This window comes from Asterias amurensis, chromosome 16 (assembly GCF_032118995.1).
Source record: "Asterias amurensis chromosome 16, ASM3211899v1".
Lineage (NCBI taxonomy): Eukaryota > Metazoa > Echinodermata > Asteroidea > Forcipulatida > Asteriidae > Asterias > Asterias amurensis.
This window is the reverse complement of record NC_092663.1, coordinates 4,490,086-4,507,165: the sequence shown is the minus strand read 5'-3', so window position 1 is coordinate 4,507,165 and position 17,080 is coordinate 4,490,086. Positions and strand designations below refer to the sequence as shown.

The 17,080-nt window shown below is 37.9% G+C and overlaps 1 protein-coding gene across 2 annotated transcripts in view; it reads right to left on the bottom strand.

Annotated features, from left to right (window-relative positions):
• The window catches only part of LOC139949028 (F-box/LRR-repeat protein 4-like), a 48,166-nt gene extending 31,426 nt beyond the window's left edge, over positions 1–16,740 (bottom strand). The window contains exons 1-5 of one of the 2 annotated variants that reach the window (XM_071947427.1): positions 16,651–16,740; positions 5,608–5,952; positions 4,400–4,493; positions 3,142–3,277; positions 1,549–1,638 (exon numbers count right to left, since the gene is read on the bottom strand). In XM_071947427.1, the coding sequence (XP_071803528.1) occupies positions 1,549–1,638; positions 3,142–3,277; positions 4,400–4,493; positions 5,608–5,808 (521 nt within the window). In that variant the 5' untranslated portion in view covers positions 5,809–5,952; positions 16,651–16,740. Of the gene's footprint in view, positions 1–1,548; positions 1,639–3,141; positions 3,278–4,399; positions 4,494–5,607; positions 5,953–8,347; positions 8,619–16,650 lie in introns of those variants that run through there. The other variant, XM_071947426.1, reaches the window with a different exon arrangement.
• Between the last annotated feature and the right edge of the window lie 340 nt (positions 16,741–17,080).

The following is a 17,080-nucleotide window of genomic DNA, read 5'->3' as shown; positions in this document are numbered from 1 at the left end:
ACGGCAGGCCCCTTATGACTGATCTATATGGACTGCGAAGTGTGAACATCACCAGTGCATATTATACAAATGGAAGTGAACTCTGATATATCAGAGTTAACTTCCATTTATCAAGTGGTTATGGTGGGCTGAACTGATCGGTGGACGGTGGAGTCTCACGAGTGACGAGGTGTTGGAGGGCAAAATGGTGCGCTCATGTGATGAGACAGGGAGGCCTACCCAGCGCAGCTATAGATGGTCTGCCTACAGGTGCAATTCGAGACAGAAGCCGCCCTATATGCTGCGCTGGATAGACAATGTCACAAAGTGGAGTGGAAGAAGCGTAGAAGAAATGAGACGAGCAGCGATTGAAAGACACCAGGTGATGGCGGCGACTCCAGGAGTGCGCCCCCATTACAATCTGAGGACTAGGCGGCCACGGACGCAAGTCTATGCCGAATGATGGATTATGGTTGTGCAGCATACTGGACATCAGTGCTGGAAATGGTAATTTACTGGCCAGTTTAAACCTTCAGAGACCATTGCGGCCACAAGCAGCTTGTCCCACAGTGACCATTGCGGCCGCAAATGGCCACAAGATTTGACCTACTTTCATAAACATAAGGAGGTCAAAGCAAAGGTCATGTCTATAATATATGCAATGTTCCAATGTTGTACGTATGTTAACATTGTATTGCACTTGCTAAACACAAAACTAACTTGTTCATGATATTTTTGGAGCAGACAGGCGCTAAAGAGTCATGCCGAACCAGATTCTGAATTAAGCACATGAAAAGTACAATGTCTGAAACAGTTAGGAGAAACTGGACGCACTAGAAGTCGAAAGATCGACTACTGCAGTCGTTTGGAACAACTCTAAAGCGCCTTGGTTTCAGGAGTTTAATGAGCAGAGCCAACTTAAAATGATATGTTAAGTAAGCTGGGCGATATCGATTTATTTTATTCTTGATATCTCGCCGACAATATATCGCGATGTTCGATATAGTCAGATAGTCGTGATTAATTAAATTTGACATCATCAGTCTTCAAACTCCCAGTGTAAGTTGTAGAAGAGGCAGTCATAGCATAAGAGAGGTGTTCTAATGACCTATTCTTCTGGTTTTACTACCTATGGGGTGCAAGATGTCTCAGCTAGGAAATACATCGCGATATTGCGATAATTAATTGATATCCCAATATATTGCGATATATTGCGATATATCGTGATGTATCGCGATATATCGATATTTCGATTAAACCAAATGGATCCGATATCGAAATTGTTTCCAAATTAATATCGCGATATTCGATAATAACGTGGTATCGTCCAAGCTTAATGTTAAGTTCCCCTGTATGAAACCATATTTATTTGGGTCGACCATGAGTTGCTCCTTATCTTTGAATTGGCGCGACTATGGCACGCCTGTCTGAAACAGGTGCTAGTTTTCCCCATAAAACATTTGATGTTTTTGGGTTGAGACTTAAATTACTTTACCTTCAAAAGGGCAACAGTCAACCAATGGTAAAGGGTGTATACGTTGTAGGTAAGGAAATTAACTGCAAACTTACTTGGCCGCAAACTTGACTTTCTTGAGAGGAGGAGAGAAGATCCTAGCATCTGAAGAGAGTTGAGGTTCCCCGGACCATAGCAACTGCCACCTGTACAATGTCAAAGTTCAAGCCTGGTAAATGTACTATTTTTGCATCAGGGACAAAGACAGATTAAAGAAATATTATTAGCCAAGATTATTTATTTGTGGCAGTGTCATAGCCGAGCAGTTAAGAGCACCGGATTCAAGCACTGGTGTTTGATCAGCAGGGTGTGGGGTCAGATCCCGATCGTGACACTTGCTACATAAAATTGGGGAGGTAGTGCTTTCTGCTCTACCGGCTAGGCTTCGAATTGAAGATACCCAAGCCTACATTCGTATGGACTGTGAAAGGGGTAACCCTGTTTCAGCCCTAGGAGTAGGTGGCAATGGCCTCTGGAAAAAATAATTGTAGCCCACACCTTGAAGGAGCCTTGCAAAAAAAAGAAGAAAAAAAATAGGAGGCATTGAACCCATCCTCATTTAGGACAAGTTACTACGACCCTTGCATTGCTAGAGCAGATGTCTTACCACCAGACCACCGAACTATCCTAGTGGCAAGAGGTGGTTCGAATATTAGTAAGCCAGTATTGCACTGATTAAATAGATCTTAGTTTGCATCGCAAAGATTATAAATTCTTTTACCTTGACACCAATGTATATTAATCACTGTAGACTCAGTACCCTCCCGAGTTAAGTGAACAAAATCACAGGAAAATCACTCAGGTGGGATTCGAACCCACAACCATTGCATTGCTAGAGCAAATGTCTTAGCAGTAGGCCACTGAGTTACCCTGTAAGAGACTGTTTGAATCCTTGGCGTCAGCAGGGAGTACTGCAAATATTTAAAGGGACACAACAATACAACAATCCACAAAAAACATGTCTCAAAATTGCACGGTTTTTCTTATGCATCGTGAAGTAAAATGGCACGCCATTTTGTGGAGTCGAGTCTTAGCCAAGCAGACTCCATAAAACGGCCGACCGTGTTAGTTCGCAAAAGTAAAAGGTAAACCATGCAATTTTGAGGCATGTTTGTGTGGATCGTTTAAATATTCTACTTTTATAACATCTCGCTAACCATATCAATTTCATAACAAACGGTTTCAAATGCTTTTCATGGACCAACTCGACTGATCCAAGGTAACATAACCCTTTAAAGGGAAGGTACACGTTTGGTAATTACTCAAAACAAATACTAACTTAAAAACTGACTTGGTAACGAGCATTGGAGAGCTGTTGATAATATAAAACATGTGGGAAACGACTCCCTCTGGAGTAACGTAGTTTTTGAGAAAGAGGTGTTTCTCACTAAAATAATAAAAGACTTCTAGCTAGAAGTCTTTTATTATTATCTGAAAGCACACAAATTCGTCCAACAAGGGTGTTTTTTCTTTAATCATTTTCTCGCAACTTCGATGACCAATTGGGCCCAAATTTTCTACAGGCTTGTTATTTTATGGTTATGATGGGATACATCAAGTGAGAAGACTGGTCTTTGACAATTACCAAACGTGTACCCTCCCTTTAAACCATTTGGTCACAACAGGATTCAGGAAGCGATTGACCCTACCTGACATCATGGTTGACCATTTGACCGTTCTGGTTCATATAAAGCTCACATGCAAAGATTTGAACAACTGCTCCGGGATGGTACGTCTCATAAATGCGTACTTCTGTAGGGTAGACCTTCTCAGCATACAAGAGATCTGAGTTACGACAAAGTAAGCATTTGATAAAATAAATATAAAGGAACATTACAAAATTGGTTTTTGCTAACAAGAAAAGTCGCTGGCAGTGTAAACACTTTATGTAATCTACCCAAAAACATAAACTGACAAAACTGTAGAAGTTTGAGATTGATCGGCCACCTTGGTGACGAGAAAATTCGCCACTAACCGGATATTCGAATTATTCGACCAGGCCTACATGTATTTAAGAGAATGCTTGACTACTGTACATTTGTGTTCAGCGGTGTACAAATGTCAGGTACATGTAATGACAAAGTTCAAGGGTAATTTTTTTGTCAACAATTTAAAGACTGCTTGAACGAAAATGTCAAGTCGTGAACTTTGCTGAATTCCACTTAAAATGTTTTCGATGAATAAGGAAATGGAGTCATATGATTATAAATAGGTTTCAATTGTGTAAAAAAACAATCATTTTGTATGCCCTTGTCCAGAGCTTTTCTGCGAGATTTGCGAAAAGCCCCGTTACGAAATCGCCCTCAAAACGTCTTAAGTAGATAAAGCTGCTTTGTTGCAGCGTGGATGTATAACAAAGCAAACTCACACAAATGACGTCAGCGGCATTGTCCTTTGACGCCCGCTCTCAACGGCAGAAGTGTTTTTAGTTTTTCAAAAAAACCTTTAGGTAGGGGCCTGATTTTTTACTCGATAATTACGAAAAGTTCAGAAGTGTACACATATCAAAATTACTTTAAAATGGTGAACAAGTGCATTATAAACAAGTAAAAATACCATTTTTGTTGAAACATTCCGCTCAGGTAGGTGTTTAAGAATAATTTAATATAATATATGCAAAGTAATAGTGCAAACTGTGAAGACTAGTCTTTGACAATTACCAATAGTGTCCGGTGTCTTAAAAGTGTAGCCCTCGCCTTGCAGTGGCAGTCCGGCCTTGTGGTGGTTGGGGATCTCTTGTAAAAAAAACCTCATCATTCAAATTTTTAAAAAGGCCAAAGTCACTGCTGATTTAGACATGGCTTTAGGCTAGAAGGAAAAAATAGTCTGGCGTCTTATTCCATGATGGTTATCAGTATCACAATTGCAAATGCACTAACAAGGAACAAGACAAAGATGGCGATTTACCTACAAAATCTTGACCGAGAAATGTCTTCTTGTGGAAACGACCGATCGGGCACGGTGCGGAAGGAGCCTGCTGCCACCATGATCCATAGGTCCTCTGGAAGCAAAAAAATAATTACAACACCGGAAATAATTTGTCACTGTGGTCAGGTGGTTTGACTGCAAGACTTGCTTTCACAAGGCTGTTGGTTAAAATCCTGCCAAGCTAACTTCTGGTTGTGACACTTGTGTCCCTGAGCAAGACACTTAACTATTATTGCTTCTCTCCACCCAGGGGTAAAATGGGTACCTATGAGGGCAGAGATGGTTCTTGTGATTGATTTAGCCGAGTAGCGCATTTGTTGCACGAGGCTGTATACTCCCCAGGGAGCTGGATGGTTTTAGGAGTGAATTAGTGCCCAGTGACCGGGGGTAATAATTTGAAGCGCTTTGAGACACCCGTTCGGGAGTGAAAAAGTGCTATTATTTATATAAAAACTCAATATTATTGTTGTTATTATTTCTTCACCTAGCTTCCTGTTTGGAGGCGAATACATACATTATGTAACAAAATCCGTCCCTTAACTTATCATGCCCTCAATGGCTTAACCCCTCTTACATGTCTTAGGCTACATTTCTTGCCTTGTTCATTTCGGGGGGGGGGGGGGGGGGGGCCAGGGCTCTCTTGCTATAGCTGCTCCACGTCTGTGGAATTTGCTACCACTGCAACCCCAAATCATTAACAATTTACCAAGTCAGTTTCCCTTGGGGGTGGTTTTGATACATGTAAGGCCAAATAAAAAAAAACAAGTTGATCGTCACCGCCCGCATCCTTTTTTGGGACCGCATCCTTTTTTTTTACTATTTGTTATTTTTTCGACTTTTGTGGAAAAAAAAATCTTTATTTATCTTTTTACTCCATCTTTTCAAAAGGACTGGCCTAGGAGCTTTTTTTTCTGAATCTAACGTGATGCTCTCGAACATGTGTAACTGTCTGTTTCAAAAAACATACCAGCAAATCTTTTTGCAATCTGACCCTGTTAACATGGTTGCAATGGGTTCAAACTGAAGAATTGGTTGCCTGTTTTATTTGAAATACTTAGTGGCCATCTTGAAATAAAATTAGTATATAGTAAATAGTAAGGCCCTCATCCTCCTCTTCTTTGAAAAATCCGTACGATCACCTGGTATTTTTGTTTATTATATGGCTTAATTTATAGAATGTTACTCACAAAAACACAAGCAGCCGTCACATCTTCATAATTTGGGTAGATGGTAGATGGTCCAGCCAGGTTAGGCACGACGTACGAGACATTCCCGTCTGTCCCATATTGAGAGCTGAAATGAACTACCTCTTCAGCAAACTGACTGACTGTTTTGGTCATTGCTACGCTATGCAGACTGCAGTTTGATAATGAAGAACAGCAGCCCATGCATCAAAATCACTGAGTGGAATGAGAGCAACTGGTATAACGCTGGTACGACGATTATACTTTCGCATTAGGATGTTGAGCTTGTATGGCGATTGGTAAACCTTCGAATGAGGATATGAAGCAATCGGAGACTGTTCAGACTTCCTGTGTGTATAAAAATATGAGACACTCTGGTTTACTATGATATCCTGACCAATAAAAAAGAAAATAGAAACAAACTTCAATAGGCATGCTGAACGTTTTAAAATAAAAAACAATATTGAAGTCTTACCCCCATGTATAGCACATGTATCTACCAAGGCACTCATATCAAGGCGCTGAGTTATTATTAATATACAAACTTTCAGAAAGATAGGATAGACCATTTTGCTATGAAAGTCGCCATCTTGTAGGGCAAACCATATGCGTGTTGCACGCAGCACGCAACATTCCCGGTTTGATTTCCATAGCTCATGCACGCACACACGCACGCAAACGCACACAGACACGGTGTTGTAGGTCAGATATTTGAACGTTGACGTCATATTCAATACGGCCTATTAAGCTAGAACGGAAAAGTCTCTGTATGGCGCCACCACTTTTTGTAGTGATTAATTCTGAGATCCAAACCTGTTGGCACCTTTAAATAAGGGTTTACAAGGTGCTATGACGCATTCAGCAGCCACAGCCAGGAACACCGGGGCAAACCCCTTCTCTTTTCGATAAGTGCACTGGGTTCTTTTACATGCGTTACACAACACATGTGACCAACAGCTTTTGGTCCCATCCGACGAAGGGCGAAGCAATGCTTTAGTGCCTTGCTTCAAGAGGACACTAAGTGTAACGACTGGGGATTCGAACCCACACACTCTGCTGATCAGAAACACCAGAGTTTGAATTCGGTGCTCTTAACAGCTTTGCCACAACTGTTCTTGTTGTCCAAGATCAGCATTTAAGGCCACATAAAAAAAGAAATTGTTGATCGTCCTTTTTTTTTGCGGATGGGGGAGGGAGGGAGGGTATTATTATTATTATTATTATTATTATTTTTTTTTTTTGAAAGTTTTGTAGACATATGCCAAATATGAAATCAAGAACAGAGAAATCATCACAATCACTATAAAACAGAGGGTTTGTGTGTTTTTGATGTTTGCAATAGTTTTGTCAAACAAATTTAACTCCTAGATGACATTTTCTGTAAACTTATTCAAACAAGTACTGTCATGACTGTAAGCACAGTGTAGCCCAAGTAAATATTTGAAGAATTGGGGATTCTTGCTTTGCCAACATGAATAAAAACCTTCTTTAAACATCTTTCCAAACCTGTACCTTTTGAAAAAAATATCTGCTGAAAAATCTGTGCAGTAAAAGTTTAAAGAGATATCCAGACATGGGGAGACATGGGGTTTTGAACGGTCGGGCGAGGACGATCAACACATTTTTTTTATGTGGCCTAACTGAGTTTTTATCAGAACAAACCTCAGTTCTAGTAGGCCTATTTTAAAGCTAGAACTAAGGTTTGTTCTTGTTCCTTCATAAAACAATTGGAATAGTGTCTGTATGGCGCCACACACTTTTTCATTCGATATGAAATAATATAGTATCTAATTTACCTCAATGAGATATCCCTTTTTGTAAGAAAAGAGTGAACAAGTGGTGGCGCCCGGAAAGTTATCCACACGATTGCGGAAGCAACCTTTCACCCCATTCTATTTCTAGGACTTGTTGAAGTATGATCAGGGCCACATTTCATAAAGCTTATATATAAATAATTATACTTATTAATAAATAGCAAGCACAAAAACTTGGCAAGCACAAACAGTTTTGTCTTGCAAAAAATACCATACCTGAATCTGTACACGTAGATTCAGGCTCTGCATAATAAAGCCTTATAAACACATCAATATTCACACAAAAACTTACTGTAAATAAAAGTACTGAACGCAATGGAAGTAGCAAAGTCAACTGTGTATGTAGAGCAGAAGTCCTGCTTTTTGTTGACGACGTCTTACTTTGCAAAGAAATTTGCTCAGCCTAAATTGCCTGCTTAAAGCCATTGGACCCTTTCGGTTAAGAAAAAAAAAAAAGTTCACAGATTTACAAATAACTTACAGGGTTTACAGAAGGCAATGGTGAAAGACTTCTCTTGATTGAAATATTATTCCATGAAATGCTTTACTTTTTGAGAAAACAGCAAAAGAATATAAATTCTCGTTAACGAGAATTACGGATTTATTTTAAACACATGTCATGACACGGCGAAACGCGCAAAAACAAGGGTGGGTTTTTCCGTTGTTTTCCGATTGAACCTAAATTTTCACAGGTTTGTTATTTGATATAGAAGTTGTGGTACACAAAGTGTGGGCCTTGGGCAACACTGTTTACCGAAAGGGTCCAATGGCTTTAAATTATGAAATAGAGCCCTGTTAATCATTGAAACTAATGGATCAATACAAATTATCTATCCCACCATTTAATAAAAAGACACTTTTATTTTTAAAGATAACCGGCAACATGGCAATTGTGATCAGCGGTACTGACTACTCTACAGTCTACTTACTGTGTGTACAAATCGAAACTTCACTTGACACTTGACTTGCAAACAAAGTTGAACTGCAGCAAACAACAAAATCTTACTCTTCAACCTAGTCTGAAAGTCACAAATTCTGTCACTCGTTCATGCCTGAAATGTGACGTTTATCGGTCATACTTTCCATGTCCATTCATTACCAAAGACGCACACAAAGTGGATCTCCAAATAACCAAATTTGGTCAGAGAACGCAATTTGATGATTTTGTGTTTTGACGGGAAGTCGTCGAGTCCATGTGTTGTTTTCATGTTAGGTCAAATCCCGGAACGCCAAACCAAAGAGCAAGGTCAAACAAAAGAGGGCGCTGTTTATTTCTCTAACGGACAATTTATCTCACGCTGTACCTGTGTGTGTGTAATGAAGAAAGACAAGCACACATGTTCGAAAGTCTTGAGAAAAAAGGGTTTTCATTATGTTGCTAATAAGTCAACAATTTGTTTTTGATGTTCATTTATCGACTATGATGGAATTAGGCCTACACCTCTTACAAAAACATGTGTCCGGGGGATAGGCCCTATGGCGGAATTTGTTTTGGATAATTAGTAGTTGCAGATAATTAAGTTTTAAGTTTAGGGCCTATGCAAAATTGCTCCAGATTTTCAGCAATACCAAAAGCGTGGCACCTTTTTAAATGAACCGATTCCGAAAACAAGCCCCAACTTCGCAGTTAATGACACTGGACACTATTGGTAAATGTCAAAGACCAGTCTTCTCACTTGGTGTATCTCAACATATACATAAAATAGCACGAAACCTGTGAAATTTGAGCTCAAGCGGTGGTCGAAGTTGCGAAATAAGAAAGAAAACACACCCTTGTCACATGAAGTTGTGTGCTTTTAGATGGTTGATTTCGAGACCTCAAATTCTAAACTTGAGGTCTCGAAATCAAATTCGTGGAAAAATACTTCTTTCTCGAAAACTATGTCACTTCAGAGGGAGCCGTTTCTCACAATGTTTTATACCATCAACCTCTCCCCATTACTCATTACCAAGTAAAGTTTTATGTAATAATTATTTTTGAGTTATTACTAATAGTGTCCACTGCCTTTAAACATTTTCTAAATAAAAAACAGAGCCAACAAATCGGCGAAAAACAAGAAAAAAGACGACTAACAATAATGTTTATATTGAGTGTTTGTGAATGTTTAGCGCCTTTTCAAAACACCGATCCGGAAGTTTAATCAACATTGATTCAACAAGTGACACACATTTCTTCGAAAGTGAATGCTGCCTTTTAAAAACATCCACTGGAAGTTTAATCAACATTGATTCAAGTGACGCACACAACAGTTTTCACTTGAAAGTTTCTGATGATTGAAATTGGCACCAACTTCACAACTTTCAGACCTTTTCCACAATTATTTTTACTTTGTTCAGATAAAAATAACTAGTCTCGACTCAAACACTGTGCACTGTTTTCATCTTCCAACAGGTTGTGTATTATCTTTATTGATTAAACCGTTTTACTCACTGCTTGCGTGTATCGTGAGGATGGAATGGTGACAAATTGACTTAAAGGAACTGTAAACGTTCGGTAGGCATATGATGTTAAGACTCGACTAGTTCCCTATTTCATCAGAGCACAACACTGCAAAGCACAATTTTATTATTGCTTACTAAAATAAAGTTACCAACCATCACAAACAACCATTATTATTCTATGTCACACGTACAATTGATACCCTGCTAATTTCTGCTTAGCAGACAGATATTTCAAGCAATTATTTTCTGCTGAAGCAGCTTTATGAAATTGGGCCTATTAGGGTCTGTATTCTCACTTGGTGTATCTCAACATCTTTGCAAAAAAATATCAACCAATATACACTGTGAAAGCCAGTGCCTTTAAAGACAATGGACACTATTGGTAATAATTGTCAAAGACAGTCTTCTCACTTGGTGTAGCTCAACATATTATGCACAAAATAACAAACCTGTGCAAATTTGAGCACAATTGGTCGTCGAAGTTGCGAGATAATAATGAAAGAAAAAAAACCCTTGTCACACGAAGTTGTGTGCTTTTAGATGCTTGATTTCGAGACCTAAAAATTCTAAACCTGAGGTCTCGAAATCAAATTCGTGGAAAATTACTTCTTTCTCGAAAACTACATTACTTCAGAGGGAGCCGTTTCTCACAATGTTTTGTACTACCAACCTCTCCCCATTACTCGTTACCAAGTGAGGTTTTATGATAATAATTATTTTGAGTAATTACAAATAGTGTCCACTGCCTTTAACATCTCTATAGACCTGATCATCTCAACCAAACTATAGGAAACCTAGAAACGGATTATTCCCCGTGTGTGTTTGTTTATACCCAGAACATTGTTTACTGCTTTTCAAAATAAACCAGTGGCTTTCTCATCCATAATGGGGACGCCGAAGTTAAACAGAACACGGATAAAACGATGAACTTGATGATTGAGTTCTTAACACTGATCAAATGGGTCTAGACCTCAGAATTAAGTGAGGTAGGAACGCGACCAGGGGCCCAATTTCATAGAGCTGCTAAGCACAAAAATTTGCTAAGCATGAACTTTCTTACTTGATAAAAGCAGAATTACAAACCAAATTTCAACGTGATTTTCAGGATAAGCAAACAACAGCTGAATACTAGTAACAAGCAAAAGGCAACAAATTGAAATTTGGTTGGTAATTCTGTTTTTATGCTAAGCTAATTTTTGTGCTTAGCAGCTCTATGAAATTGGACCCTAAGCAAATTTTTGTGCTTAGCAGCTCTATGAAATTGGGCCCAAGTTTTGCCTCGATATATAAAAACAGAATTATCAACCAAATTGCCACTTTGAAATATGCAAACACCAGCTGATTTTGCAACAAAATGGAAACGTGATTGGTAATCCTGTTTTTATCAAGGAAGAAATTGCATACTCAGAAAATGATTGTGCTTAGCAGCTATATGAAATTGGGCCCTGGGCACAATTTCACTTACAGCTGCTTAGTAAAAGCAGAACAATGGCTGAAAATGTCTTTTGCTTAGCATAAATTGAGTTGGCACAAATCACAATAACGCAAATTAAAGACATTTTAAAGACACTGGACACTATTGGTAATTTTCAAAGACTAGTCTTCACAGTTGGTGTATCACAACATTATGCATAAAATAACTAACCTGTGAAAATAACTACTGAGTAAATGGGTAGTCGGTTGTTGGGTACATTTTGACACAACAAAGTTGGGTAAGAAATTTGACGCATAGTTGGGTAGCCGTTTTACACAGAAATTGAGTAAATTACGACGCAACCCCTGTTGCGTACCGTTTTACCCTCCAAACGACCATGTTCTCTTTTGAACACCACAAAGAGTAAAATTTTACGCAACATTGGGTATTTTTTTCTTAGAGTGTATGGGCCTCATGATTCACCGACTCTGGGCCATGGCCACTGACTCCTAATTTCATAGAGCTATACTTAAGCAGAACACATTGCTTATCAATCTGCTAAGCGGACAAGGGCACGAGTACAGATGACACAAATCTAGTGACGTGGTATAGTTTGGCTGATAACATCATTCTGCTGAGCATTATTATTTGCTGTGCTTTTAGCATTAGTTTAGCTTAACGGCACCGACACCTTTTGGTATCGTCAAAGACCAGTCTTCTCACTTGGTGTATCTCAACATAATGCATAATTTACAAAAACGTGCAAATTTGAGCACAATATTGCTTGCGAAGTTGCGAGAGAATAATAATATTGAGAAAAACACCCATGTTGCACAAACTGTGTTTTCATCAGATGCTTGAATTCGAGACCGCAGTTGATGTTTCGAATTCAATTTAAATATTATTTTAGTGAGGAATTAATTCTTTCTTAAAAACTAACGTTACTTTTAGGGATCCTGAGATAGTTTATTGCAGGATGATGACGTCATAAACGTAAGATGACGTCATCCTGATGATATGACTTAGAAGATTGGGCTACATCTTGAAAAGTGATATGTCATCTTTCATCAGCTAACGCCCACTGTTTGCTAAGAGTTTGGATATAAATTGACGGTCTATATAAAAAACAAAACTCTTTTAGGGAAAGTAGGCCATTTGCCTTCGGTTTATGGAAGCGTGTGTTTTTGGTACTTTTTGTTACACAAAACACAATGTCAACAGATTTACATTAAACTTACACCGTTTGAAGATAATGGTAGTAGAAAACATACCTTAAAATATAAGTTGCTGAGGTGCTGATGTGGTTTTTGAGAAATGAGTAAAACAATGGCATGAAAAAAACGTTTCTACATGCTAAAATAGTTTTTGTCTGATGATCACCAAGACGAAAATGATTTTCATGACATTGTTTTACTCATTTCTCAAAAACTGCAGCACCTCAGCAAGTAACACTTTCAGGGAAGCTTTCTACTATCATTATCTTCAAACGGTGTAAGTTTAATGTAATTCTGTGGGCATTGTGTTTTTTGTCATACAAAAAGTACATAGACCCTTTAACCATTATACAATAAACTAATAACCTGTCATTTGAAGTGTGGTCACGTTTTTGAGATATAGCCGAAAATACGGAGAAGTTGTACATAAAAGCTACATTTTTTCGATAACCTCATAAGGTCTATACTTCGAATGAACCTATTCTAACAATGCTTTTATCGAAAGATGATGTTGGCCTACATAACCATTAAAATTATGTGTTACTTTCCATTCATTATTGTATGAGTCGTTACCGAACGTAGGCCTTCCCATAAACTTCAAATTGAAAAGGGGCATAAATACAAATTAATATAACAAGACTGGAAGGTGACTATAGTCGATGTTAGCCCCCCGAGGTATTGGAAGTTGACAATCCAGTTCCCGAGACGAAGACGATGATAATATAGTTCGCCATCTTCCAATACCGAGGGGATCGCTCATAATCGAATGTTCACCCATATTAACAATGTAATATACTTATTTTGTATTACTTTACTTCATACACAATATTCAGTTACTTGAACAATTAATGGAACAAGGGGCAATGACGACTATGAAATAAAATGCACCACGATAAGTTTGTATTGTTTTTAAAGACACTGAACACTGTTGGCAGTTGCCAAAGACCCAGTCTTCTCGCTAATAGTATATCTCAACATGTATATACAAAATAACATAACTGTGAAAATTTGAACTTAAAGGGTGTATATTTACTTTTTGTAGGACAAAAACACAATGTCCACAGATTTACACTAAACTTACACAGTTTGAAGATAATGATAGTAGAAAGCTTCCCTGAACATATTACGTGCTGAGGTGCTGTATTTTTTGGAAAATAAGTAGTAAAACAATGTCATGAAATTAATTGTTGTCTCATGAGACCAAAACTATTTTAATCATTTACAAACGTATTTTCATGACATTGTTTTACTAATTTCTCAAAAACTACAGCACCCCATAGTAAGTAATATTTGAAGGGAAGCTTTCCACTATCATTATCTTCAAACCCTGTAAGTTTGATGTAAATCTATGGACATTTTGAAAAAGTACCCAAATCCTATAATTGGTCGTCGAAGTTACGAGATAATAATTAAAGAAAAAACACCCTTGTCACACGAAGCTGTGTGCTTTCAGATGCTTGATTTCGAGACCTCAAAACATAATTACGAGGTCTCGAATTTAAATAAAAAATATTTTAGTGGAAAATTGCTTCGAAAACCACGTTACCTCATCAGAGGGAGCCGTTTCGCACAATCAAAAGCTGTCCATTGCTTTTTACTAATGCAGTTTGTATTCTAACAATTATTTCGAGTTATTACCTATAGGTGTCAAGTGCCTTGAAATCACGCCATCGTTAAAGGCAGTGGACACTATTGGTAATTACTCAAAATAATTATCAGCATAAAACCTTTCTTGGTGACGAGTAATGGGGAGAGGTTGATGGTATAAAACATTGTGAGAAACGGCTCCCTCTGAAGTTGCATAGTTTTTGAGAAAGAAGTAATTTTCTACGAATTTGATTTCGAGACCTCAGATTTAGAACTTGAGATCTCGAAATCAACCATCGAAACGCACACAACTTCGTGTGACAGGGGTGTTTTTTTCTTTCATTGTTATCTCGCAACTTCGATGACCGATTGAGCTCAACTTTCACAGGTTAGTTATTTTATGCATATGTTGAGATACACCAACTGTGAAGGCTAGTCTTTGACAATCACCAATAGTGTCCACTGCTTTTAAATATTGGTTACAAAATAATAACACACGAATAATATATCAATGTTTTTAAATATTTTCAATTACAGCTTCGGAGCCATTTCAATATAAATTAAGACAGATCCCAAATTTCAATCAAAATTGAAATCTGGAATCTTTTGATGATGATTGATGTGACAGTTGAGATTTTAAAATGGAAACAGCTTCAAAAACGTAAAAAGCACCACTATCTACCATTAGTGCTATAGTTATGAGTAAAAGTGGTAAATCATTTTGCAGAAAGACACAAAGTCTGCAGGGTAATCAGGAAGTTATATACAGGGGACACGGACTAGGATCTGGACACTATTGGATTACTCCAAATAATTGTTAAAGTCACCTGGAAGTGGTATTTTTTCAAAATAAAGCTTTTGTCACTAATATATGTGTTTTGATGAGTGGAATGTGAATAAACAGTTAACTAAGGTTTTAAAAAATCAGTTCTTATGTTATTTACAAATTTAAGAGTAGACCCCGACCCGAGAGGGCGCTGTTCGTGACGTCAATCGAGGCAGACTTTGCCTGTAATGCGTAGAGTAAACACAATTGCAAAGTACATATACGGACCAAATCGTGAGTTTGTACGTTTCAAAAAAAAAAAAATTGTTTTTTTTTTCTGGCAATGCCGACCAGGTGTACTGCTGCTGAATGCAGAAAAACACTTTTTGAAATGTACATACCAACGCACGACTTGGACATACATGCACTTTGCACGTGTGTTTACTATACGCATTGCAGGCAAAGTCTGCATCGATTGACGTCACGTTTTAAACATATAAATCGTGACAAACAATTACTGAAAAAATTGTTTTATTGTTCGTAAGCATATACTCTTATGTTTGAAAGAAAAAAAATTATATTTCCAGGTGACTTTAACATAAGCTTAGTTATAGTCAAGAGCAACGGAGAGCTGTTCGAAACATTGAAATAACGTAGTTCTTTGAGAAGTTTGTAGGACAAAAAACACAATGTCCACATATTTACACCAAACTTACACAGTTTGAAGATAATATAGCAGAAAGCTTCCCTGAAAATATTACGTGCTGAGGTGCTGTAGTTTTTGGGAAATGAGTAAAACAATGTCATGAAAATAATTTTCGTCTCATGAGACGAAAATTATTTTAATCATTAATAAACGTATTTTCATGACATTGTTTTACTCATTTCTCAAAAACTACATAGCACCTCAGTAAGTAAGATTTGAAGGGAAGCTTTCCACGATCATCATCTATAAGCCCTGTAAGTTTAATGTAAATCTATGGACCTTTTGAAAAAGCACCCAAATCCTTTAAGAAATAAAAAATAGTGTTTTTTGTGCATCAAACTCGATGACCTATAAAGGCCCGGTCACACAGGCCCCGATAACGAGAACGATAACGAGAACGATAAAAATGCACGCCCTCGATTGGTTGAAATGCTCCACGCAGAATACGCCCACGCTCATTCAACCAATCGAGGGCGTGCATTTTTATCGTTCTCGTTATCGTTTTCTCGTTATCGTTTTCTCGTTATCGGGGCCTGTGTGACCGGGCCTTTATTGAGCCCAAAAATTTGATCACAGGCTTGTTATTTTATGTATTGGGATATGCCTAGACCAAGTGAGCATATAGGCCTACTGGTCTTTTACAGTAACTAGCGTTTCCAGTGCTTTAAGGCCCTGGACCCTATTGGTATTTTACTCCAAATAGTTGTTAGCGTTAGATTACTTGGTAACAAGCAATGGAGAGCAGCTGTTGATAGTGTAAGACATTGTGAGAAACGGCTCCCTCTGAAGTAAAACAATTTTTGAGAAAGGGGTAATTTCTCACTCAATTTAATAAAAGACTTCAGCTGAAGCATTGTATATGCATCTGAAAACACACAAAGTACTACACAACAAAGGTATTTTTTCTTTCATTAATTGTCTTGCAAATTTGATGACCAATTGAGCCCAAAATGCTCACACGTTTGTTGTTTTATGCATATATTATGTTGGGATTCACAAAGTGAGAATAGTGGTCTTTGACATTTACCAAACGTACCCAGTGTCTTTAAACAATCCAATAAACCAACACTTATTTACAAATCACAATTTAAACAAACGCTTACCTGGAATGACTTGCTTGCAATGTTGATCAAAATAAATGAGCACAGTTTCTGCCAACAGCTTCTACCAACTTTTGAAGACATCGAATTTCCTGCAATAATAAAAGGATAATTTTTTTTATGAACAGCCAATAACTTCAGAAATCTCTGCACTTTGGATGTTGACCATTCAGACTTCAAGTTTACAGTAAATGTATAATCTAATTGTACTAACTCCAAAACATAAAGACCATACAGTCTTTCTGGGGTTCGAATTCCGGTCGTGACACTTGTGTCCGTGAGCAAGATACTTTACTATAATTGCTTCTCTTCACCCAGGTGTATAAATGGGTACCTGAGAGGGTAAGAGTGGTTGATATTGTGATTGAGGCAGCTCGGGACTGTACCATGCCCAGGGGCTGAGAAACATTACAGGGGTGTTATTGACCCAATG